The sequence below is a fragment of the Coturnix japonica genome, chromosome 2 (genome assembly GCF_054131305.1).
Source record: "Coturnix japonica strain WE chromosome 2, WE-NBRP24, whole genome shotgun sequence".
Classification (NCBI taxonomy): Eukaryota; Metazoa; Chordata; class Aves; order Galliformes; family Phasianidae; genus Coturnix; species Coturnix japonica.
Genome location: NC_140664.1, coordinates 1,869,273 through 1,897,092, shown reverse-complemented (window position 1 = coordinate 1,897,092; position 27,820 = coordinate 1,869,273). Strand labels below are relative to the sequence as shown.

Here is a 27,820-nt window from a genome sequence, read left to right as displayed (position 1 = left end):
GCTCTACACTGACCCTTTCCTGACATTTAATTAATGACAATAACTAGGGATACTGTAACATCAGACACTTGGCACGTGTTATGCAGTCTGCCATGGTGAAGGGCCATGGTGAGTTAAGTTATATGCAGGTTCAGATGGATCATTTCTGATTTCAACACACAAATAGGAGAATATCTTCTCCAACTTGCACTTGGCCAAGGCAAGCAGGCTCCCTTCACTTTCAGAAATGCCTTTCTGAGATTGTATATAGCAAAATGACAAAGCACACATTCCAGCCTTGCAGTCCTTGTGATATTGAAACCAATGGAAGGATCCAAGTTTGGTCCAAGAAACTGATTTTTGCTAGCTGGGAAAATTGGCCCCAGAGGACCATTAAGACTTGACCAATGCAAACCCACCCAAAATCATGTATGAGTTCAGCAGGAGTTTCTAACTTCTGATATACAGAACTCTGGGCTGCTGAAATGATCTCAAGACCGTTGTCATCTTAAGAAATCTGATGTTCCTACATCAGCTGCTTTTTGCAATCCACTGAGGGTAGGTTCAGCTTTACAGAGTAACTGCCAAATGACAGGCAAGCTGTGCATGGTGTGGTCCCTCTTCAAATATTTAGAAACCACACGCATCTTGAATTATTCTCTGCATTTGCATTAAAAATAGTGAGCATTTTGTACATCACTGGAAGCATTCATACCTTTTATTTTTAAACAAAAAGCCACAATGCACTGACATCCCTCATTTATCTATTCCTCATTTTGATTCTTTTTTTTTTTTCCTATGGTTCTATCACTGTGTGCAAGTAACTCATTCTTCTTGGCTTTTTAATGTCTTTAATTTTACCTCATAGAATAGCCTAAAAACTACTGTTTAAAACCAGTCAATTCAAAAATTCAAACTTAATTCAATACATTCTCCCTCGTCAAAGAAAGAAAAGAAAAGAAGAAAAAGATAATTGCACCCAAACTCACATGAAAACAGAAAACCATGAGAAACCTTTACGCTTCTTTTATAGTTTCATCCAGGGGGAACAGCTATTTGCAAAACAACAAAACATTTCCCAAAGAACATTTGGAACCTTGACAACTTGGAAACAAAGTCAGGCTGCCTTAATGAACAGCCCAGTTGAATCCAAAGGCAATGTAAGAGGATTGTGATGTTTCTTCCAGATGCAAAGCAATAAAGCAGACCTTTCCCATGCTACATCATCCTCTTTCTTGATGATTCCGTGAAGGTCTGAACCCTCAGAAGTGCCTCCACCAGAGCTACTGTAGTCTCATCCTCTGGTACAAGCCAGATCAAGACTCAAAACTAAATGCAAAAATATGTTCCAACACACAAGGGTTGCTGAAAGCCAGGCTATATTAAACCACATATGGTCCTATAGCAACTCCCCATGTGTACCAGACCTGGTGCACATCTGGGCAGCTGGAGACAATGCTTTACCATGCCTACATGAGCTTGCACCAGCCTTCTCAAACAGTACCTCAGAACTGGTCAGAATAAGAAATACCTTCCATCACCATGAATAAGCCAGCCCTGCATCAACATTTCATGTATACAGGTTGCCATCTAGATGATTTTCTCTTTCTGCTTTAGCGTTTGTAGAGTCCTCTGGGGGAAGAAGGGAGCAGCTCAGGGAAGCACATCTGGTGTTCACTTAAAAACATCCCACAAAACCAGAATACACAGTCATTTGCAAGCCATTCCACTGTTTATGGTTTCAGCATTCCCTGAGGAAGTTTTTATCCCCCACTGCCATGTTTTGCAGATTAAAGCTGCCACCCCAGCAGTTAGGTTGCGCCCTGTAGAATCACAGCTCTCTTCTATCTGTACCTCTTCCAATCTAATCCCATCATAAGAGCACCTACAACTAGACAAACAATTTAGACCAACTTCTTGCTGATGAGATAGAAGAGAACTACAGAGTTACAAGAAGGTCTAGAAACTGAACCACATTTCTTCTCCAGGTCCGCCAACATACCTCATCAGTGCTGCTCTTCCACGGCCATTGGAAAGACATGGTAAGATGTGACGCCTTACAATACAAATTGAACCCAACAAATGTTTGGGTTCTACCTTTGAAAATCTCTACCAAAACCACTTCTGAAGACAACCTCATTCAGTAAAGTCCTCACTCCCCAGAACATCAGGAGGAATAAATTACTACAAGGCATAAGTACGTTACCGAGTGGTTGATAGCCTTGTCTCGAAGGGCCTCCAAATGGGTTCCTCCCAAATCCACTCCCATCAATGGATCCATAAGACATCTTTTAGCTAGCAGTGGATGCAGGGTTGTACTTTAAACCTAAGAAAATTGGGAAAAAGACAGATACACTGTTATAAGTCAGTTAAATCCCAAAACTTCAGGGGAAAGAGGGAAGGCAAATGGAAAAATAAGTGAAAGAAAAGTTCTAAGTGCAAACTTCAGTATGGTCATCCACAAAACAAAAACACTAAAATCCAAGGGTAAAAATGTCCCAAACAGAAAATCATGAGGCAGAAATTAGGGACTTATACACTAAAAAAGGGACAAGACATTGCTGCTCACTGGGTAGCTGTTCACCATTCTCTCTTAATGGAGATATACACATAATTGGCATCTGAGGGTACAAATACCTCTTCAACATAAATACTATAGGTCGTCTATCATAAATCCTAAGGTAAACAGCCTTCAATCAGAAAATAAAGGAATGAAGAGTAAATTTAAGATAAACCATCTGCAAACCGTGGGTTTTCAAAACAATATAACAGTTGGATCATGTCAGGTAGGTAAAGCAATACATCTTGCAGAAGTATAATCTATCATGTGTTGATTTAAGTTCTTCATAAACTCTATATGAAATACATGAAGATACACTTGAGGAGGCCGATAAACTCGGGAACAAATTCTGACTCTCCCAGCTCTCATGCAAGTCAACAACTACCAAGACCCTTATCTTCCATCTTGGAAAATAAGGGCAAATAGAGGACATAGAGGAAATATCTGGGCAGGGATAAGGAGTTTTAAATCCCAGTGTGGCTACAGATTAAAACCACAGTAAGCAGGGATTCTGAACAGTCCAACAGCTGGAAAACTGTCTCTATACGTAGGCTGATCTTGATCCATTTCTCCTTTTTACAACTGGGCCACTGGAGACATATGTTTCATTGGCTTCCCAAAAGCCACAAATGTGGAAAAAAGTCTACATCATGTTGTTGAGATGACACAATTACAATTGGGCAAGCATTTCTACAGCAAACAATGAATGTGAATTCAGAGAATTCACACAGCTACAGAACCACAATACTACCATGTAGTAACATGGTTACAAGGAAATGTGAGAGTAGATCTGTATACTTTTCCTTTGATAAGCATTAAAAGCATTTACCTCCCCATCCCCATGTCACCTCCCAATTCTTTTATCTGCTGCTCCTCAGGGAGGCTTGTCCAACTTGCTGTGACAGGCAAGTGACTTGCTGTGAAGGCAGTTTGTGCAAATTAAAACAAGCATTGTCTAGCATATTACATTCAGGTTAAAAAAAAAATAGGAAACAATAAGAGATCTGATCACAACTTTATCCTATAACCTACAATGGAATGCAAGAACACCCATTCCCATATCTGACCAAAAGAGCATATATTCATATATTCCGAGAGCATATATATATATGTGAAAGTCCTTCTACAACAAGTTAGCAGTCAGTAGAGTTAGGAGAAAAACAGCAAATATTATTATGTAATAACAACAACAAATTCCTTGCATGGCAGAAGAAAATGACAAGAGATGCAGGTGCATATTTTCATTATAAAATCATTTTCAGTGTACTTTTCATCTACCATAACTAAACAAGAAATTGTGTGGGCTCCACCAATCCTTGTGCTGTCCATTTGTATTTTCAGTAGTGAGATAGCTAATGGAACAGGGATTAGCCCCATTAGAAAAACACATGGCATGACATAATAGAGGACATCTTCAGCACTCAGAACGATCCTAATAACCCATAAATGATGCCTGAAAAACAAAATAAATCACTGCATAATTTATGTCAACTACAATCTTCTAGACAGGTGAAGTAAACCTTTTACTTAACATACTGCACAGTTCTCAGCTGTAGGCAAAAAGCTCCAGTAAACATTTTCTAGAGGCAGAAGAGAGCCAAGAGTGAGCTTGGAGAATAACAACAGGTCAATAAAATGTGACCTGCACAGAAAAAAACTACGTAAATGGAGTTGCTTTGCCTATGGAACAGAAGATGGATGGATAACAGGAACCTTCAAATCTGTGCAAAGTTATGGTGAATACCTGGGGAGTAAAATACTCTCCTCATTTGTACAGGACAAAAGAAAGGAAAACCTCTCAAAAAGCAAAAAAGATCAACTGTAGAAATGGGAAAGCCTATGAGAAAGGAACAAGCAACAGAGGGAATGTCTTACTTACGGAGGCTCATGACCAGTCAACTCTGATCAGGAATTACATACATACAGATGAGCCCTCAAAGCATATCAGAAGATACAGAAATACAATACAAGAAAAGCAGTAAGAAATAAAGGGCATGTTAGAGAATCAGTAAATCAGATTACCATTTGCTTCTAAACCACCTTCAACATACACACATGACTTGGGGTGGGTAGAAGAACAAGGATCACTTGGCAAGCTGCAGTTTCCCCACTTCATCCTAGAAGCAAAAAGCTGAGCTTCCTAGTTTGCTGTTGTCTTTTCACACCAGTCACTGGGTGGATGTGGTTACAAATGTGTTCCTAATGAGGACCTGCACAGGCACAATATATGTATTTTAGTCTATTTGTTGCATAAAGAGTCACCAGTAAGGGTAGTGCACACTGAGAAGATCAGAATAATGGATGGGGACCACAATTTTCCCCTTTTGGGGTATATTCATGAGTCCTTTCTTCCTTAGAATAGATGGGTCCCTGCCCTGACAGCTGGGGGAACTCCAAACAGGAGGATGAATAATTTCTTACCCTGTCCCACTAAATTATGCCAATACAGATAATAGACTTAAATATGTGTTTTGATTCTTTTCCTCCTCACCTTCCGTACAAGCTTCCAACATCTAAAACATGCAGTATGCAGGACTTTTGTCTTTAAAGGATATTGCCTTTATAGCTACGAAGAAAACCCTGAATGTGTCAAAGCTGGAAGCTGGATCCTCAAAGCCCAAGAGAAAAGGCCCAATGTCACTTTTATTATTTCTGACAGCACACATTGAAATGCCTCCTCCACAGGCAATAGCATTTCCTTATCCTTTACAGATTAAGCTGTCAGTGCTCAGCCTATCTCAAAGTAGATAGAACCTTTGGAGTCTTTTTTGGAAGCATCAAGCAATAACTGTGGTTGGAAGGGAACTCTGGAGACCATCCGGCCAACCACTCTGCCCTATGTTGGGTCAGCTAGAGCAGGTTGCTCAAGCCAATAGGACAGGACAAGAGGGAATGGCCTCAAGCAGAGCTGAGGGAGGTTGAAGTTGGATATCAGGAGAAACTTGTTCTCTAAAAGAGTGATCAGGCACTGGAACAGGCTGTCCAGGGAGGTGGTGGAGTCACAGTCCAGGAACTCAGCTGTGGGTTCAATATAACCTTCTGGTAACCAGCTGAAACCAAGCCCAGGCATTCAGGTGAATTCCTTACCCAGCACATCAATGCTGATTTCCTCATGAGGATTTCTCTTGCCTGGGGAATGACACAGGGAGGGTTGTTAATAGGGTAATACGGTCGCCTTTTGGTTAGACTTGATGAGCTTTAAGGTCTTTTCCAACCTGAGCAATCCCGTGATTCTATGGGTTGACACAAAGAAGCATGTTTCTATTTACTACTCCATGCTCACATAGTTTGGATAATAAGTACCTGTCAGAAATTAATGCATGAGGTGATGAGAGGAATACCACCCCCGTATGTTGTTCCCAGATCTACCACCAATTTGCAGATGGAAATGTGCCCTTGGGGAGTGCTTCAAAAGTTTCTAGAGATGATGAAACCTCCATTTCGAGATGCATTTTCTGAGGTTTTTAACCCATATAAAATCTCGGTATCAACCAGCCTTTCTTCCTGAAGAGAGAGAAGATCATTTCACACAACTCATCTTTACGCATCAACCCCCACAGGCTGTTGTCAGACCAGGTCAACTACTTCCAAAAGAGACTTTGAGGCTCCAGCTAAGAAAGAATCAGCCCTAGTCACTCTTTTAAGAGAGTTGCATCTTCTCACCTTTTGAACTTCACAGTCTGACCTCTCTGCTGCCTCTTAACCTTCCCTCGGATTGATCTCCTTTTGTTTCTCATTAAAGAGACTTGTTTACCAGCACACACAAATCATGAAAAGAAGAGAGAATGCACAGAATTTTCTAGCTTTCCATACAGCTACCTCAGGACAGACATAGAGAAAGAAGGGTCTTTCTGCAGGGTACCGGGATTGGTTTTATTATTATTATAGGAAATTTGAGTTTGTTTTCCTTTGTGGGGTTTTTTCTTGCCATGAGATGAAAACATATATTTGCAAACAGTACTGTATTTCCAAATCCCCTCTAATAGTTTGATCCCTAGACTCAACTCTGTCACTCACATCACAGACATGCCACTTTTCAGCTTCTATTTTGAGGGATTTTCTCAATTATTAAAAACAAAACTCAATAAAACTTTATGCCGTTCACCTGGAAAAATCCCCCTTGTCCTTTTTACTCAGAGTCTGTATTTATGCACAAGCTCTACCGTTGAACCATTTCTTTTCGATATCAATAGTTTTAACATGGAATTGGTGTAATTGCACAAATCCCCGAGCGCTCGCTGAGCCTCATAACACAGCTGTCAGAGGTCGATCAGCAGAGCTGTAGGGGATGATTTTCTTCCTCTTCAGGCTGTGGCTTTGAGGTAATTTACGCTTTTCGAGATCTTCCCTGAGGTGTGTAATATTAACATTGTGTTCTCAGGTGGCTTTGGGCAAGCAACATTACACGCTTCCCTCCATTTTGCTTCCCAAGTACGTTTTAATGCTGATGAAAGGTCCATGGAGACTGACGTCATCTCTGTCCCCATGCCCTGAGGAGCAGGCTGTCTAGTCCAGCTTGATGTGGCCCAAAATAAGACAACAACATCATTCATTTGGCTTTCAGAAGCTTCTGGAGACACATACGTAGCACTTGACAAGTACAACGTCACTTATGACTGCAAACAACCCGATTTAGTACAACAAAGCACGCTCCCCTCCTCCAGCTGAAGCATACTACAAAGAGAAGCAACCACCCACGGCCCTACAGCACTGTGGAGTAGGTACAATGTAAAAACAGCTCAGATTACCTAAGAAAGAGCTGTTTTTTTTCCCTTCCAGAGATTTCCTCAGAAACAATAAGAAAATCCTCTTTTTGTGTGTGCGTTTTGCGTTGTCAAAGTGTTATTTCAGGAGAGTATCTGATCACTTCCAAATAGAAGCAGTTTTTCTTCCTTCAGTACAGCTGCCATCGTACATGTCACACGAAGAACAGCAGTTTGTCTCACGAATAGATATGATCAGGACAGACTGTAAGTTGGAGATAGTGGGATAAGACAGCTGTGGAGTTTTATAGAGATAGATACTGAGACACAGACTCAAGCTGCTCACCATATTTCTAATTTGGATGTCACTATGGGCTCATTCTGGTCTCGGAGCACTTGACTGCAAACTTCACTTGGCTTTGTTCTTCCAGCAGCCTCAGGACGCTAAACAGACCCAACAGGAACTGCTTCTACCAGCTCCAATAGGTGAGGTTCAGGCTGGATATAAGGAAAAGCCCACCAGAGGGTGGTGGGCATGAACAGGCTCTCCAAGGAAGTGGTCACAGGCCCCGAGCTACCAAATTTCAATAAACATCTGGACAACACCTTCAGACATGGTCTGATTTTTGTGTTGTCCTATCTGGAGCCAGGATTAGTATTTGATAATCCTTACGGGTCCCTTTCAACTTGGGATATTGTATAATTCTATGATGCTAATTCCTTCTTTCCTCAGTTATTTCCATTACTTGCAACTAACAGTATCCAGCAGACTTATCAGATATTTTCTGGCACTTAAAAGTTACCTCCATCCCCACAAACTTCACAAAGACACCATATAAGACTTCTTTTTTACTCTGGCAGACTTTAGATCTAATAGACTGTTACACAACATGAATAAGAAGGAAATCATAAGCAACAGAGGTTGGAAGGAATTAATGTCTGCACATCATCTGTATTCATTTCCTGCTGCATCACAGACAGGAAGAAGAGAGGTAAGACAAGCAATCTGGAAGCCTGTTGTGTTCCTTTCATGTCAGTCCCAGTTGCCACTTCAATACACAAAGTCTTCTTCCACATCAACCCTTCTGCATGTCTTCTCACAAAAGAAGAAAAGACAGTCTTCAAATCTTGCTGAGAGGCACCAGAGACAAGTTGGCCTTAGGCAAATGCCAAGAATAAGGACTAGAGATACATTTTGTTTTACTTGGGAATCTCAGATTTATAGACCCCCTTCTCTCCATTTCAGCTATATAAACTTCCTGAGAGCAAATGTAGCTGCTTAGGGCTGCAAGAAAAAGTCTTCCATCAAAAGGATCACAAATGCCATGGGAAGATGGATGCCTTCCATCTTCAAGACACGAGGCAGCATGCACCGAAACAGTCTGGTTCCCAAGAGAAGCAGCAGAGTGTGATAAATGACAAAGTGATTGCACTAGCAAGGTCAGTGCCCAGGACCCAAATTTCTTTTCACATGGAGAAGCAATCAAGCTTCCTTGATACTGGGGTATTCAGATCCAGGGAAAAGGACCAAAGATGTTTAGGAGTCTACTGAGTTGTTTGCAACACTCTCTGCTGTTCAACTTCAGACTCTATGGATGGCATAGTTTAGATGACTTAATGTCGGGTCACTGCTAGCTCAGCTCAAGAGATGTGGTGTCATCGCTACTATTTTTTAAACTGACATTAAATAACAGTTAAACAACATTATCTTCTGGCTCCTGCAGGAGAACAGGATCTAGGCAGCTTCCAACTCTGAATCTCTCCATCACAAGTGCTGTTTACGTGCATGTTCTCATCTACCAAGGATTTTCTTCCAATCATTTTTCCTTGTATGGCCACCTTCTATTTGACATTTTGTGCCATGTTGTCTACTTCCTGCAAACCTTACATGCAGAATAGTCTTAATCAATCCATATGCTCAACAACCATAGAAATATTACGTATTTCAGTGAACAGCAAAATTAAATCGCCACTCAGTTCAAAATCTAGATTTCATCTGCCTTTTCAGATGAAATATATATATATATTCTTTTATATCCTCAGATATAAAAGAGGAATATTAATGTCTGTTTGCTGGAAAAAAACAAACAGCACAACACAAAAAGTAGGAAGGAGGAAAACAGAGAAGGGTGACCTGATGTCTGATCTGCTACAGTGAAGTTAGAGCAAACTTATTCATTATAAAAGATGCACATGCATGAATGGACAAAGACTAAGTGCAGTGCGCTAGCTCAGCTTAACAACATTAGAAATAGCATTTATAAATCAATACTGGATTTCAGCAGAATCAGGAAATATGTATCTGACAACCAGTTCTGAGTTCATAGGAGCGCCCTGATTGACGTATTTGCAATACTTTAGGAGAATGTGGTGCAGGGTAAAATGGGATGCTTGAGTTAATCAAGTAATAGACTCCAAAATCCCAGGATCCTGCTCCTCTGGAACATGATTCCACTGGTTTCCAACACACAAGTTCCCAAAGCAGAAATAACTGCTATTCAGTGAACACAACAGGAATATAATTACCATGAGCTCTCATCTACATCAAAGTTCGTTGATAGTTATAAACAAAAGCATGCAGAAGGATAAGTATAAAACAGTATCTTCTAGTAGAAAGACACAGTATATGAAGGAAAACTGGAGAATCTACTTCTACCTTTGGTATCATTTCACTGAGAAAGATTAACAACGAAGTGTGTTCATTCTGGGATTCCCATCAAGGACAGGGGAAATGGCAGCAGGTGGTTGAACCCAAGAACAGATACAGGGAGTTGTGGGCAGCTCAGGTGAATCACTAGCAGGTGCTGAGCCTTGGCAGAAGCTGAGGAGTATGACTTGGGGATGTTCCCAAAACACCCTGGAACAAAGGCTGCCTTGGATAAGGATAAGTTAGAAAGAGAGCCACACACCTGCACAACATATTGTAGAAACAGAGATATATAAAAACAGCCTATGTTTTTATTATGTATTTTATTATGCCTATCACAGGCAATGAGCAAACTAACATGGGTGTAAAGCCAACAAGTATGTAAGCATTCCTCCAAATCTCAAAAACTATAAGGACTAATAATTTCAACCACAGTGGCCATATTTACTCACGTGTCCACGTAAAACACCTTATGTATACTGCATAAAAACATTCTTTTGCTTTTTATACAAATGATCTTGGTTGCAAAGAAGCAAAGAGGACGGCAAACCTATGCACACCACTTTCCTCTGTTGGTAAGAATCCTTCTGGTATTTCTTGGCCTGCCCACTATGCCCCTACATTTACAGCAAACAGGTATCTGCACAGAAGACTTTCAAATAATGACAACAGATTAATGAAGCCAACTAGCGAAAATGCATCTGCTCCAACGATCCAGAAGTGTCCAGCTATCCGACTCACCCTCCTTTTCCAAGACTCTTCACTGATGGAAAACATGATTGAAAAGGAAAGAAACAAACATTCACTCCATTTTGCTAGAAGAGAGTAATGGATTTCAAGTTTCTGCTGAGCTAGGGCATCTGAGATTAGAAACCTTGCATCTCATCCATCTCTTGGTTATTTCACTAAATATCCTTTTATGCAAAACACAAGAAAATTAGATTTCCCGACATCTAAAGGCCTACAAGCATGGTCAACAAGAGAGTACACCTTCAACTTTCTTAAGGAGTGAATATATTTGAGGTATACCCATTAAACACTGAGAAAACTGTATCAGGGAGACCCACTCACTCTGGCACGTCCACCAGTCAGTTCTGACACAGAGAAGTCTTATTTCAAATTGTTTCCCAGCTTTCGTATCACCCACCACAGACTCTGGGACTACTTCTTCCTGCTGATAAGCGCACGATGGCACCAAAGGGAACCAAGTGCAAATATCAAGGAGAAAAGCAGCTTTGATTTAGCGCGTGACTCATGCAAGAAGAACGCCAAGCCCTGAGCAAGCCAAAGCAAAACAGCTGACTATCAAGGAGTGAATGTAAGCTCAAAGTTGCCCTTAAAAATACAGACTGCAAGTTTTCACCAAGAAAAAAAGCAGAGTGTTTGCTGCCTGTAAGAGCCTAATGAAAATACACAATGTAGGGTGCATTTACCTGAACATGGGTGCCAAGTATCACTTCAGATGCCCTCTGTGATGCATATGAGGCTGGTAGATCTGAAAGAGAGGATGCCAGAGATGTGGTGGACACTCCTTCCTTGGAGATATCCACAAGCAGGCTGGACAGAGCTCTGAACAACCGGATCTACCTGTATGTGTCTCATTCATAGCAAGGGAGTTGGACTACACAACCTTTAGAAGTTCTTTCCAATTGAATGATTCTATAATTCTATGATAAGTGAAAGCACCTAAATTTCAGTGAGTGTCTGAGCTTCCATGGTTGCTGGCAAAGACATCAGTATAGTCATTAGAGCCTGGACAGTAAGTAAAAATATATGCAGGACTTCCTTTCTCTTCAGTAAAAAAAAAAAGAGTGAAGGCAGCAGCTCCTAGGATGGGAACATATATAACAGACCAAAAAAGAACCAAACCCCAAAAAGGTACTCTTAAATTGATCAAGATTAGAGCCAACCCCAAGACATTCACTTCAAGATAACCTCGTTATTAAGAATCACAGCTTCTCCTTCACCCAAAGGAAAAGAGAAACACTCTGGAGTAGAAGTGATAGAAAGAACAGCCAAGGATTGGTGGCTGAGCATCCTTCTGCATTCAGACAGGTTTGAACCTAAATCCATCCATGAACTGGGGTTTGAAACTAGATGACCTTCAAAGTCCAACCCAATACATTCTAAGACTTGTGAAGGTAAATACAGTCTTTAGACACTGAAGACTGGGCATGAGGAAACTGAAGATATTAAGCTCACACCTGATGAAAAGCAGGTAGTTCTGTACTACAAAAGATGCATCTGTGCAGCTGTTAAAAACAAAAAACAAAAAACAGTGTAATTAAATCATATGATTGCATACCTGTGAAGGAAGAGTGTGAATTGAAGTAGTTGCAAGAGTACAGAACTATTTAGGCACCAAATAAGGTGAGGTGATAGACAGATCCTGCTGTGCTGTATTTGCTTCCAGCCCACGGTAGTAGTGCCAACAGCACTTTCATCACACAGGCATTCCCTTAAAAACATCATTCCACAGCACTGCGACTTTGTGTAGGTGTGCACGCATGTGCAGAAATACAAAACACCCACACGCGATGCTTTTATTCCTTATCTACGCTCATCTAATCTCAATGGCCCCATTTTTTTTACTGTTTTTTGTTTGTTTGTTTGTTTTTAATTATTGTTATTTGAGTGGCTTGATTCTACATAAAGGCTAACGTTAACATTTGAGGAGAACTGGTTCCGCTCACTCTTTGTATGTATGCAGTCAGCTGTTTGTTTCACAAGCTCGTTCAGCTTGAAGAAAGCATCATTCTGGAAACAGAATAAATACAACATAAAATGAAGGAGGTTCTGTAATGGATTTAGGACATGGACCAAAGAAACTTGTAATTCAAATGTTCTACTGCACCGTTCCCATTCAAAGCTTTGGGAAGCCATCCAAACCTACACAGATACAAAATAGTCCACAGAAATTACTGCTGCAAGGTGCCAGCACCAAATAAGCACTTTGACTGGAAAATGAAACTGAAAACCCAAGGACAGAGTGAAAAACTTGGTAAAGCTCGTGCAGGAAAAGAAATGACTGAGAAAGAATAAAGTGGCAATGGGATGGGGAAAAAAGGACACAATTCCGCATCGGAGAGCTCAAAAGAGCATGGTGGATGGAGTGTCCCAAAGCACACCATGCTGTTCCCAAGATACAGCACACAAAGTCCAAAGGCTTATCTCTTATTTTCAAGCATCACTCTTGAAATTCACAGCTCTTCCTCTCCAGAATTTATACTCCCCTCAATAAATAACCTGATTAAATCACATCTAACATAGGGGGAGGGGGAGGGAAAGCCCCTAACAAATCAGTAACGCAAGGATGAAAACTCGGGTATTAAGTTTAAAGAAAATAGAAAAAAAAACAGCCTGCTGTGCCTTTCAAATCAAAACCTAATCACTATGTTATAAGGAAGGAAATGAAAACACCACAGCTGGAGCATAGCTGAAAGAGTCTGAGGTCAAACCTAACATCAAACAATTTAGGAAATTATGTTCACGGGAGCACAGGGAGGGTGCTCAGAGTTGTGTCTAATGGGCCCATTGCAGGATAAGACCAGGAATGTGTATTCAAATTGAACAGTGTCTCCCACCTTGTTCTGCCTTAATCCAAAGATTAAATTTGATATCTATGTAACGTAAGACAATCTGGCCCCTAATGATTACATGCATGTAAAAATAAGATATTCTTGATATATCATATAAACAACCGTATCAGTCAGATTTTACCAATGACTGTACATACTGCAGATGCTTCAGAATAAATACTGGCTCATTGCAAAGCAAAGCTCCAGCAGAGACGGGTCTTCCCACTTGGAATTGTTCAAAGGAAAATACGTGCCTCTACTAGGCCATTATTTTGCAGGCAATGGTCTGAAATCAATTTTCAAGCACTCAGTCCCAAAAGTTGAGATAGCTGCTCTCTGCAGATAAAATTAAGGGATACTATAAAAGGCTAAAAAAAGAAGTATGGTCCAGATGGATTCCCGGCTGAATTCTATAAAATATTTACAGATCTTCTGTCACCAAAACTTACGTTTCTTTTTGATGAGGTGGAAACCAAAGGCTCTGCACCTGTCCTTTTTATAAATAAGTTTAAAAAAAAAAAATCCCACAGAAGATATACTGTTATTAAATATAAAGAAAAAAGGCACAGACTTTCATCTCATCTGTAGTTACTGCGAGGAACTCCAATTAATCAATGGTGATTCTACAATTCTGTAAGAAGAGATATTGTCCCTTCACTTAATTTAGCCCAGCTATTCCCTAAATTCCAAGTTCAAGAGTTTGTTCATTAAAACAGACTTAGCACAGATAAGCACAGGCTGATAACACCATCGTTCCTGTAACAAATTAACAGCCTAGTCCCATGACAGCGCTGTCTCTAGATACCAAAAGATACTTAATCACGTGCCACAAGGATAAACATCCACTTTTTCATTCAAGATTAGCCCCCTACCCCCCAGAAAGAGTTCTCAACTTACTGCTGCTGAAAAGTGATCTGTTTGCTGGTATCCAGATAGTCCAAAAGGGAGAGAGTTGTTTATACCAGTAAACAGACAAAAGATCTTAAACATATATTCTTTCCTCTACGATGCAAGAATTACACCTGGATCTTTACCTATTGGGTCTTCTCTTTTATTGCAAATAACTTCCTCCTTTAGTATTTCTGCAGCCAGATTAATGGAAATACCAATCAACCAGCCACCAAACAGCCATGGAATTCTTCCCAACCTACTGGAAGGGGAGTTGGAACTAGATGATCTTTGAGGCCCCTTTCAATCCAATCCATTCTATGATTCTATTTCACACATTACTGCGGATAAGAATTTATGGCACTTTGGACGTTAGGGTGTCTTCCAGTTTTCAGTTGACCATGAACCCATTACTCACTGCAGCATGATGCTTTTTAGAAGCAAAAGAAGCAGCTACATAATGAGTTGGTCTCCACTGGATGTTGACTTGATAAGCGCTACAATTAATTCACATTAACACGCTGCCCTTCCTTTCACTTCACACTTTCAGAAATGTCTCTCTAAACCAATCTATGATTACCAGTCATACAGAAAAGCTTCAGAAAAATACTCCTCCACAAGCATATGGCAGAGCAAATTTGTCCAACGTTGCAGGCTTTTCATGGCATTTATCTTGAAGAAGGCAGTACACAGTGATAAAGACGTCTCTGCACATTGGCTACAAAGGCACTGAGTTTTTCACTGTCCTATTATAGTGTGCAACAACTTGTTAGGATAGCATCCTGCTTACCATAGGATCTTCCAACAGATGGGGACCGTGATCAGGATCTTATCTGTAACATCCATTCTTAAAGCCAAGGCTGTATTTCCTAGGAGCTGCCCCAGACCTCAGCCACACACCATGGCAACTAAATGTAAAAGCAGTTCTTCAAAGCCATGGCTTATTAAAATAAAATAAAAAATAAATAAATAAAAGAAAAAAGAAATTATAGTAAATTTAGCTAAGCACTTCATAGCAACATGATTCCCACAAATAAAATGTATTAAAACAAATTAAAAACGAGGCAACATTCATCACAGTCCCACTGCAGCGACGCCACACGTGATGCTCCTTCAAACAAATCCAAGCAGAACACGATGAACAGCATTTGGAGCACATGTTAGCTGTGCAAAATACAACTACAACACATGGTAAGAGATAACGTTAAGCACTGATGTATCTCTGCTGTATGAGGGTAACATCTCACAGCACACCAAAAACATTCAGACTTCCCGATTTAACAGCCTGACAGTGGCTCTTGGGCATGGTGGGCTGCAATAGCTCCTAAAATAACAACTTCAAGCAACGTAATTTCATTAGAGCAGGCTGACCCTTCCTGCCCCTGCTCATGTTCCTCTATGGTATCATTTTTCGTGATTTAGTTCACTATCTTGCAAACCTCCTTTCTCTTTCCGTCTTCACAGCTGTCTACACGCACACACACAACTTATATATACAAAAATAAACCCTCGAGGCTTTTTTTCTCCATGCAGGTCCAAATGAGAACTGAAAAAGAACAAGAACAAATCTAAGAGCTACACTGGAGCATTTTGAAAGGGTGAGCAAAGTCCTCCTTTACTGGGTACTATAAAATATGGTAGAAGGATTAAGGAAAAGAAGGTACAAGGAAAAGGTTTTTAACAGTAAGTGAGCTGAGGCACTAAAGCAGGTTGCATAGAGGTATGGTGGACGCCCCATCCCTGGAAGCACTCAAGGTCAGGCTGGGCAGAGCTCTATGAGAAACACAATGGAGCTGTAGGTATTCCTGTTGGACCAGATGACCTTCAAAGGTCCCTTCCAACTCAAACAACTCTGTGATTAACAGTGCTTGATGTATACAAGGAAAACTTCTAGCTCAACTTATCTAGATCTTTAATAGCTGCTCAGAAGCTCACATAAACACCAAAACAAAAATCTCCCTCTCTACTTTTGAAGTTAAAAGCCTTCCAAACCCTCTGCAAACAGCATAGCCTCACAGAACATGCTTCTTTTCCTTCTCCCTGACTAGACTATTTTACAGAGCCTCACACCCTGTCTCATCACTGCTGAAGCATCCAGCTGCTGCTCAGAAGAGGCATTAGTTAAAACAAAGTGTTCGTGTATGCCCCGTCTCTCTGCCACTGAAGTCAACAGGGATAAATTAAACTTGAAGGACTCTCAGGATCTGCAAACTCGAGACTGTAAAACCCAAACTGTCTGAGAGCTGCGTTTTCTGAAATGAGAAACTTCTGTTTAGCTTTCAGGCATTTCACAATGCAACTTTTTGCCAGTGCTGCATGCGAGAGTTTGTCCTTTGCTGACAAATATTTCAGCTTTGCACGGAGATGAATCTACAAATTATACATGTTAACATAAAAATATATATATTCAGGTTTTTTACGTGTTAAAGAACCTTTACAGTGACCCAAAAAGTCAAAAATCCCCCACCTTTCATCACCTCTTTAAAACACTGGCATTTCTCACTTGTCTTAATACATATTAACATGTCTCAACTGCGTTATAGATTTCTTCATCTGTAGGACAGCTCCCCAGTGAAGTGCGCAGAGATATATAGCAGACCCCCAAAAAACCAAAATGCTCATCAGACACTGCTTGAAATTCTCCTAAGAGAGTAAAATCAGCCTTTGAGTTCATGCTGTGATCTCCAGAGAGCTTCTTCCATTCTTAATTCTGCCAGAAACAGCACCATCATAGTCCAGCCCGGGCTCTCATGGAGCCTCTTATATCAGGTTGGATATCAGGAAGAATTTCTCCTCAGAAAGAGAGGTCAGGTACTACAACAGACTGCCCAAGGTAGAGCCATCATCTCTTGTACTGCTCAAGAAACATGTAGATACGGCACAGAGGGACATGGTTTAGTACACAACATTGGTGGTAGGTGAGCAGTTGGACTAAATGGTCTTAGAGATCTTTTCCAACTCTAACGATTTGATGACTCTGCTATTTTAGACAGTGGAAAAGCAGAAGCCACATCTACCATGTCTCTAAATAAATAAATTTATAAATCTTTTCCACTTAACGAAGTAAAATTCCAAAACATCTGCATTATTTTTAAGGCATGACATGGCTAAGTCTAGACTTAGTCTGGACTAAATTAGACCTACCCGGTCAGTGTTAAAATGAGTTTGAAAGCCTCAATACAGTTCAGAGCAACCATAAACAGAAGGGATGGAAGGGAAGGGAAGAGGGATGGAAGGGAAGGGAAGGGAAGGGAAGGGAAGGGAAGGGAAGGGAAGGGAAGGGAAGGGAAGGGAAGGGAAGGGAAGGGAAGGGAAGGGAAGGGAAGGGAAGGGAAGGGAAGGGAAGGGAAGGGAAGGGAAGGGAAGGGAAGGGAAGGGAAGGGAAGGGAAGGGAAGGGAAGGGAAGGGAAGGGAAGGGAAGAGGGATGGAAGGGAAGGGAAGAGGGATGGAAGGGAAGGGAAGAGGGATGGAAGGGAAGGGAAGAGGGATGGAAGGGAAGGGAAGGGAAGGGAAGGGAAGGGAAGGGAAGGGAAGGGAAGGGAAGGGAAGGGAAGGGAAGGGAAGGGAAGGGAAGGGAAGGGAAGGGAAGGGAAGGGAAGGGAAGGGAAGGGAAGGGAAGGGAAGGGAAGGGAAGGGAAGGGAAGGGAAGGGAAGGGAAGGGAAGGGAAGGGAAGGGAAGGGAAGGGAAGGGAAGGGAAGGGAAGGGAAGAGGGATGGAAGGGAAGGGAAGGGAAGGGAAGGGAAGGGAAGGGAAGGGAAGGGAAGGGAAGGGAAGGGAAGGGAAGGGAAGGGAAGGGAAGGGAAGGGAAGGGAAGGGAAGGGAAGGGAAGGGAAGGGAAGGGAAGGGAAGGGAAGGGAAGGGAAGGGAAGGGAAGGGAAGGGAAGAAGGACTTCAGAAAGGAAAAAAGTTATCTTCAGTTTGACTGACAGACACCTCAATTCTCCTGCTGCCAGGACTAAAACATCCTCAGAATTATTTAATCTTACAGATGACAAGTTTTTCTAACTCAAAAACCACAAGCACAGCTCAAGGGAGTTTTGCTTTAAAACTCATCCTGACATGGAGGAGTTGATCAAAGAACTAGAAATTAGTGACTGCTTGGGTAACCATGTCCTGTTCACTTTTTATTAAAGTTGTTGGTTTTTTGTGGTTTTTTTTTGTAAATCACAAATTTATATTTTTCTGCTTCAAACTGGCATGTCAGTATAAAAGGAAGGAGGGAAGAAGAACCAGTTAAATGTGAATAGAAGTGGTGGAGTCATCATTTCCAAGGCTTTCATTAAAAGGGTATATGTGGTGCTTAGTGGGAATGGTGTGAATGTGTTGACAGTTGGAGTGGATGACCTTTACAGTCTTTTCAGATGTTCATGACTCTAAGAAAACATCATTAATGTAGGAATTTTACAGGTATCCCTTTGTGGATGTCCACCGTTCTCAACTGAAGGCCATCATGGTCTTACATGGGAAAAGCAGACCTTACAAAGTAACTAAAGTGCACATATATGTATTGATGGAGGGGAAAAGAAAAAAACAACCTGTTACGTTCACAATTTTTTCTACATCAGGAAAATATTTGGAAAACATTCTTATACACAATTTCACTGATAGCTGATGGAAACTGTTGTTCACCCCATCAGTTACTCAAAAAAGTTCAAAAATAGCATCTTAGATGTGATTAAATCCAGCAAGCATCAGTAACATCCACACCTATGCAGTTGAAAAAGCCGGCTAAGCAGCGTTTTGGCTCATTAGTGTTGATTTGTGAGACCATTTGGAAAAATCAAGGAAATTCCAGAAGAAAAGCTAACACTGAATCAAAGCTAAAGGGTAAAACAGATAATGTGCTGCTCATTAGCGGCCTGCCAGCCTAGTAACAAGTCCAGAAGAGGAAAGGAAAAAAAAAGAAGAAAGACAAGGAGTAACAGCTGATGTGAGGCTGCTATTAAAGGAGAATATTATGCTTTCCTGAAGCAGTGTCCACATTAACCCTTCTGGTTTTCTCTCCAACAAACAATAGCTCAATGCATTGGTTCTCCAACCACAAGTAGTCTAACGCTCAGCAATAAGAAACAGCTATTAAGTACCCAAATCAGTATGGATTTGGGGAAACCATGGCTTACCAGACTGTGATGTATTTTCACCCAGGAGATTGCAAATTGCACTGCTAAGGGTGATAATACTGCTGCAATGCACACTGAGAATTCCACACCACCATTTTGAGTGACCAAAGACAAAAATCAACAGGTTCAAGACTAAAAACTGTTTTAATCACAGGATATCAGACTTAAATTACATGCATGATATTACCAGAGACTGGACATATTTGCAGAACAGTCCAACAAGGCACACTCCTGGATGGCACCTATCAGTGACTTTGTAGAAACAGCTTAAGGTCACATATGGGATTGGTGGAGTTGTTTAAGTATGAACATCAATATGGGGAAGTCACTTGTACACCTCTCACCATCACACCAGATGAAATTCAAGTGCCAACTCCTATGAAACATGGATCAAGCATCAAAAGAGAATCAAGAGAACTCCCCACGTATTGGAAATGCAGATTTCTTCCAGAACTGTGATACATTATGGTTAACCAAAGATAGATTTTGGTGCAAATCAGACTTGAAGTGGATGTATCCAATATAAAAGTAATCATTAATTGGCTTTTTAATTGCCCAAAGAAGCCAAATTACCACAGGCAAATTTGAAATATGTTGATGTACCACAAGTCAGGAGATAATTTCCATCAGCAGGGATCATTACCATAGGAAAAAAATAGGTATTTCCTATGTAAAAGGTCAGACTTGATAATGAGAGTGACTGCTCCTGGGTTTGTAATCCAGTTCTCAGCTGCCACAGAAATCACTGGAGCTATGCTCAGTGGTAGAATTCCTGCAAGGACTAAAACTGCTTTGGTAGATTTTCTGGGTAAGAGTAAGAAAAGATCTGGAGAGGCTTCAAGCAATATCATCCAGTCTTCCCATGGCTCTGAAAGCGTGTGGCAACATCTTCACTAGCATCAGGGTGCCACTTCAATGATACTTTCTGTACAATTAAGTTTTTGCCATTGATATTTCTCATTAGAGCTGAGCCAACTTGATTATTCTCCACTAGCCCGGTGTTATTTTGGATGAAAGGAATGGATTTGGGGCAGAAATGAATTTTTTGTTTATATCAAGTTTCTTCAGCATTTCTTTAGTTTCTCTTTGCAGAGCAGTAGGTTGACTGAAACTGTGATAAGCAGCTTTCCCCATCTCAGTCCTGCCCACTCATTTCACTTCCCTGCATTTGCTTCAGCTCCTTCTGCCTTTCCTTCATTACAGATATCAAATCAACCACTTAATTTGGGAGCCTCCTTTGTGGCATCTGGTTGGGATGAAGCGCATAAGCCCCAGTCATGCTTATTTGTTGCACCAAAACTACACACAAACAGACCTAAAGTATCTTAGCAACAAATAAATACATATATTTAGTTAATATATGGAAAGTTAATAAAACAATCCCTGAAGTCAGCAGCTTGTCTCACAAAGCCCGTTAACACTTCTCTTTTGATAAAGCACCTCCCATCAATTCCAGCATCTTGAAAATCTCCTATCTCCACTTTCACCTGTATTTTGAATGCCTGTAAAAACGAAAGCAAAGACTCCACTTCTTCCCCAACCCAAAGCAATTTCTTTGAATTCCATTTTGTGGTGCTCTTTAAACCCAGCATCAGAGTTCAGCCCTCCAAGCCAGTGAGGGCAGGAGTCCTGCATCCCAAACATGTTCCAGCATGGAAATCCTGACTACAAAAAAGAAAACCTTTTTTGAAACAAATTATTTTGGAGGCAAATACCAGTACATCTATTTTGCTATATCACTGTTTCTCCTGGGTACAAGAGGGATAGAGCTGATCCATATCAAACAGTTTCATTTTTCTCACCAGTGTGAACAAGGAAACACAGGTGGGAATATGAAATTACTGAAAAGCTCTGTAAAGTCTCCACTTGACCAAAAGGGTTAAGAGGTTAATTTAGACTATTGAAAGAAACCACCACCTGCTTCCCGATAGTCCCCAAAACCCAAACCACGCAGCACACGCATCACCTTCCAGCACAGCCTTCCTGCTTCACTTCCAACCACAAAATTGCTCTTTGGACCTCACAGCACCAAAGCCAACTTGAATGAAAAAAACTTGACGTTCAGCACAAAACGATGGTTTACACCACAAATCAAATAAAAGAATATACATAGAAAGAGAAAACAAAGTTCTCACTTGCCTCTAAGCTTTCCAAGTGGGGATTCCTAAATATCTTACCTTTTGTTTCTTCCAGAAAAGCACAATTATAACAAAAAGATCTCTTATGCAAGAATATATAAGCCCATCAACATTATCCAGTCGTAGTAGATATAGCACTAATAAATAAATAGATAGATAAATAAAAATAGATGCCTTAGATTAGGGGAATTACACAGACAGAAACTTAGAAAATTTGTAGTGACATATCCTATTTTAGGTCATAGTTTGAAACAACTGCTGGTTTTCTTACAGCAGCTCTGGGACCTAGAAAGGAGTTAAGAGATGTTGTAACACAGGGTTTGAATTTACAATGGAGGTTAAAGGGAATAGAAAGTTGAGGCCTGTCACTTTTCCTATGTTATCTATGCATAAAGGCCCACAAACGATCAGAGGACCCAACCGTGCACACCTGGATATGTTCCATTAGCAGGGTTCTCCCCTTGTTAAGCGCATCTCCAGCTGTGTTCCTGTCAAAACAGGTGCCTTTGCTGGCCCTTTCCCCATGTTTGGGCAAGAACATCTCCTTTTCACTCTTTTCCCATCATCCTGCACCATCAGATGGCTGGGTTCCATCTCAGCTCCCACCATAAGACACCTGGGTCCCATTTCATCTCCTGTTGTCTCCCACCATCAGATGGTTGGGTTCCATTTCATCTCCCATCATCTTCCACCATCAGATGGCTGGGTTCCATTTCATCTCCCATCATCTTCCACCATCAGGTAGCTGGGTCCCCTTTCATCTCCCACCATCTTCAACCACCAAGTGGCTGCGTCCCATCTTGACAATCACCCTATAAAATGTGCCTTCGGCATCTGATCTGAACCCTTTCCCATGGAAACTGCTTCTTAAAATTACTTTTTTAAACTGGCAAAATGGAGCTACAGAGAAATGTGCACACACAAAAAGCCATGTAAAGGCCGTGATATCAGAAAGCGCAAATTTTAGTCATCTATATGTTGTGTTTGCTTATAGGTTATGATACAGGCTTCAATATAATTGTTTACAGTTGAGAAGCTATTCAAGAAAGCCACAATTTCTGATCTTTAAGTTATGGCTATTTAACAGGTTATTTAAGTTTCATTCTAGCTATACGCAGCACAGCTTCTCCTTGACCCATGAAATTACGTCCATTCAATTTCACACAAGAATTTCATCAACTTAATTTCAAAATAGACATCTTAGGCTTTTCTATTCTATACCATTAAAAGGCTGTCTAATTTCCATTTATCATCATTAACTTATTTGCTTGAACACAAGACCAGATGACTCCAGAGGTCCCTTCTATAAAGGTTATCATCCAAACCACAGGTCCCATCTCAACCTAAGAGTATGAAAAACTGATGCATTTACTGTCTTTCCATTCCAACATTGCCTTCTTTCCCTGAACCCACCTTTCTGGATGATTTTACGTTAGATTATATATCTAGCAAAAAGAGCCGTGATTTGCCCTGGAAAACCCATTCTAGCAGATTCCTCCTGAAAAGCTGACTTCCTAATTCCTCATCACATTTAGCATCAGTACAGTGTGACAGAGGGATCTTTAAATTTTAAACAGTCATTCATTTTTATCACAGATGAGACAACTGGAGGGAAGGGCATCCAAACACGAGCCACCTATTAAAGACTGCACTTTCCAGCCAAGCAAAGCAAACAGCAAACAACATGAGGAGCAACAAAGCAGCCTTTCAAGATACATCATTACAATTACAGAACATAGAACATTCCTAGCTGGAAGGTACCCACAAGGATGTTCTAGCCCAACTGCTCTGTTTTACATTAATAAGTAACTGCAGTGCATGTGGTTGCTGTCACTTTTCTGGATTGGAAAGAACCTGTAGACTATTAGATACTGCTCACATGCCACAGCAAAGTGGTAGAATATACTGTAGTCTTAAGAAAAGTGTTTGTTGCACATAATTACTTTCAAAAGCATGATAAATAGAGAGCAATTTTGGGTGGTAAGTAGGAAACTTACTAGAGAATAATGAAAAGGAAACCATAAAGAGAATTATGGAGACAGAATGAATGCTTAAGCTTCTGGGATGATATCACGATTTTTAATTTCATTAAAAAGGTAAAGATTGGCTGAAGCTTGGCTTTACATATTCATCCAACACCACTGAAGTCAAAAGGAACTGCGCTGACACAAGGAAAAAGAATTTAGACTGCTTTTATAGCAATGTGGTATAGCACAGTCCATAATTGTAGGATCATTAGGGTTGGAAATGATCACTAAGACCACCGAGTCCAACAATCATCTCATCACCACCATGCCCACTAACCATGTCCCTCAGTGCAATATCAACGCATTTATTGAACAGTTCCAGGGATGGTAACTCACCAGCTTCCTGGGCAGTCTGTCCCAATGCATTGCCACCTGGTTTCACAATATATGCATTCTTTAGAAGAGTATTTTCATGGTAGACTTTTTGGTTTGACAGTGCTGATCTGGTGGCAGAAGCAGTCTGTAGCCATGAGACTACCCCTATACACACACATCCTTTGTCCACCTATGTTATGCTTTCCAGGAAGGGAAGGATATCTGCAGGAGGGACACAGGGAGGAAAAAAGGGAAAAGGGAGGAAAGGTAGATTGGCAAAGAGGAAAGAAGACCAAGATGAAATTCATTGATTCCTCATGCTTCTCCTCACTGATACAGAAACAGGTTGCCCAGAGACGTGGTGGATACCCCATGCCTGAAGACTTTCAAGGTCAAGCTGGACAAGGCTCTTAGTCCCTGTTCACAGCAGGGGAGTTGGACTAGATGATCTTTAAGGGTCCCTTCCAACCCAAACTATTCTATCTCTATGATTCTACACCATATACATCTCCATCAGTGCCTATCCAGGTGCTGCAAGCAGGTAACGCAGCAAAAGACAGAAAAGGAGACTGAATAGAAAATCACATTACAGCGCTACCAAGTAGCATTGAGTGGGCAACCTGCTCCTGAGTGACTATTACTACCACACCACCCCCTTCTCCAATCTATCTCTGTAAAAATCCCATTTTTAAGCATACTCAACAAATTCCTCATTTATAAGATTATCAATAAATCACCCTACTTCATGATTTTCAGCATTTCTATGTGCTGTTCTATAGATGCTCAGAAACAAAGCACTGGGGTGGGAATATGCAGAAATGGGGATATAATCATCAAAGCCAAAATCTCCCCTGTTCAATTCCATAAGAACCTCCTCAAAACATCACAGTGGAAGAAGATTTGAATGCCACATTTGTTAGTAAAGTAGCTCCATTTTGCAGTCCCTCCGCATATCACTGATTCCCATGTTACCAACCAGGAGCTCCAAAATGTCAGGTCTTTTATTAAAAACAACATCCAAAAGCATTTTTCTTAGCTTCTTCCTACCAAGGGGTGTTTCTTGATGAACGTTCAGACTGCTTCAGCGAGCAGAACTGGCTCGCTTCTCCCATAAACTACTGCATCCCTCTTACATTATTCATCCTCTGAATTGCTATTTCTCTGCATTAGCAAACAAGGGAAAAAAAAGAAATATCTGAGGCCTCTTTTTGATGTCTTTCAGTAAGGTGAAAATGCTGTCGACGGATTTCCTCCTGAAGCAAAAAAGTTTGCTGGACCAAACAGCCTGCTGTAATTAAGGTTAGAAACCTCAATTAAAGAGAAAATCCAGCTTTTGGTATTTTGTTTCTTCTCTTGGCAGAACTGCTGTTTCTGTATGTGATGGGCAAATTACGAAATGCTGCCAGGTAGAAAGTGGCATATAAATATAAAATGACAGGGATTATTAAAGATTGTTCTGAGTTAAAATCCACGCACTGCAGCAGCAAATTCTTAAAGGTGCTGGACCAGCAAGCAGAGGAATTGGAGAAATGGAAAAGATGTAATTAAAGAGCCAATCCCACCTTGGCCTGGCTGCCACACACTCATCTTTAGGGCATTTTTCATAGTCTGAGGGGCTTTCACAAGTTTTATGTTAACAGACTGGGGGGGGGGGGGGGGGGGGGGGAGGGAGAGAAGGGAGAAAACAGAAGTTTTATCTAGGAACATTTTCACATTAATTAAAAAGCTGCTGATGAGACAGAAGAAACAAAGCAAGTCACATCCTCCAACTGTGGCAGGTGCTGGAAAACGCCAGTATTTCTTGCTTGTGGTGAACTTTATGGTATTTGTTTAAGTTCAAATGAGCTGCAATTCCTTGGCCTTATTTTGCTCTATAAGAACGGGAAAGAGAGAAAGAGAGGGAAATAAAGAAGAAAGTATGAAACCCCACAACTAAGTAACAAATGACAGCAACTTAGCCATCAAAATTAGAGCAAGGCTACACTGAACTTCCCAGGCCTTGCTGCCTGTCTGTTGGGCACTGAAAAACACAGAATTGTTTGATATGGAAGGGACCTTTAAAGGTCATATGGTTCAACTCCCCTGCAAGGAACAGGGACACCTGCAGCCAAATCATGGTGCTCAGAGCCCCATCCAGCCTGACCCTAAATTTCTTCAAGGATTGGGTATGAGGAGCAATAGCTGCCTGTCCTGTATTAGAATGGATGAAAACTGTGAGGTTTTTTTTCATATAAAGGTGTATTTTGCAATATATGAAACTGGAGGGACACTGGTACTACACCTGTGGCCACCAGCACAAGTTCCTACTGAAAAAGCCAGATTGTATAAAGCACCATTTACTTTCCTCTGTGTCAGTGCCATTGACTTACTGCAAGAGAAGAGGCACATGCTCGTGTTTGCAGAGTAAAAAGAAGTGCCACAAAGCAGACAGGAGCCTCTCAGCCTTGGACTCCATCAGAGGAAGCACCTCAATGCCAGGTTACAGAGCACTGACATTTTTAGAGAGGATGGGAAAGAGAAATTCAATTCAGACTTATCAGTGCACACACAGGACACACATGGAGAACAGAAAGGGACAAAATCCTCAACCACGTGCTGCAGTGTCACATCCAGAGAGTCAATTTCCTGCCTACCCCCACACTTTAAAGGCACTTTGAAAGGTTAGGACTGAAAGGGCTCTCCAGCAGTCTTCAACAGACTTGGAGAAAGATAAAACTACGTGCAGCAACAAGATAACAACATGAGCAATGCAAGGACAATGCTACTGAGCACTCAATGCAGGTACCAACAGGGTTGCCTTTCCTAGGAAGTGTTCCCATTGCAATACTCTCCCAAACTCATTTACTAGCAGGACATTCATAACAGCACCCAGGTTCAGTAAACAGCAAGGCACATCCTAACACAAGGTCAACAGCAATCTAGAACTGCAATTCATATCTGTCCACCCAGGCTACACGAGTGTACAGCGCTGTGTGCATTTTCAGGCAAAATGTTTCCATTTTCAGATACCTGCTACTGGCAGTGAACCGCTCACAAATAATCTATCATGATATGAGCTAGGAGAAATTTTTAGAGCAAGCAATTGAGGATAACCAAGTTCAAATCGAGTTTAAACAAAAATCCTGCTAATTCACGCTTGGGAACAAAGCAAACAACTCTTAAATTATGAATTAATCAACTCTACACAGCCAACTGTCCTCATTTCATGTATATATTTTAACCTGAGCAGTAAAATTCTAAGGGAGTTAATTGTCCAGCATTGTGCTGGTGCCTAAATTACAATGGCATATAAGTCCCGCAAGGTGAGCTCAGGGCAAGCTTCAAAGCAGGTATTAAGTGGACATGTCACCGTCTGTTGTGGTGGCATAGGACATGGGGTATCTCAAGGGAGAGAGCATCACCCAAGGGAGTAGGAGGACACAGACATGTCAACAAGAGTATGAGATCTTCCATCCAGTGCTTGTGTCTCCAGATGGACATTTCCAACTCCATCTCAACTTTGTTTTAAGCCATTTCTCCTTTGAAGCAGCTTACTCTAAAGGCCAGCTGTACAAAATATTTAAATACACTGGTCCATGGTTAGGAGAGTAGAAGGTGAGTATTTTTAAGTGGTTTATATCTTCGTTTTCTTTGCTTTGTTCCACTGGTTGAAGTCAACCACCTCATTTCAAGTATCTGTTTTAGGATGAAATGACTCATTTTCTAGAACAGAGAGGGACTAAAGGACAGATGCACTTTAATCCTGTTTACTGTGGGTAACAGTTGGCTATTCCCCAGCAAACTGTTGTTCTTATTTTCAAGATTTTAAGACCTACCTGATTTTCAGACATAGAAGAGAGAAAAAGGACTGCAATGATGTGATA

General features: G+C 41.0%; 1 protein-coding gene across 26 annotated transcripts in view; it reads right to left on the bottom strand.

The window, feature by feature from the left end:
• Positions 1 to 27,820, bottom strand: part of TSNARE1 (t-SNARE domain containing 1) — a 416,856-nt gene that overhangs the window by 333,371 nt on the left and 55,665 nt on the right. For 19 of the 26 annotated variants that reach the window (XM_085536897.1, XM_085536893.1, XM_085536887.1 and 16 more), the window contains one exon: positions 2,186 to 2,305. In XM_085536897.1, coding sequence (XP_085393023.1) covers positions 2,186 to 2,267 — 82 coding nt within the window. In that variant the 5' untranslated portion in view covers positions 2,268 to 2,305. Of the gene's footprint in view, positions 1 to 2,185; positions 2,306 to 3,368; positions 3,458 to 11,322; positions 11,385 to 12,582; positions 12,647 to 27,820 lie in introns of those variants that run through there. The other 7 variants (XM_085536900.1, XM_085536888.1, XM_032442928.2 and 4 more) reach the window with 3 other exon arrangements.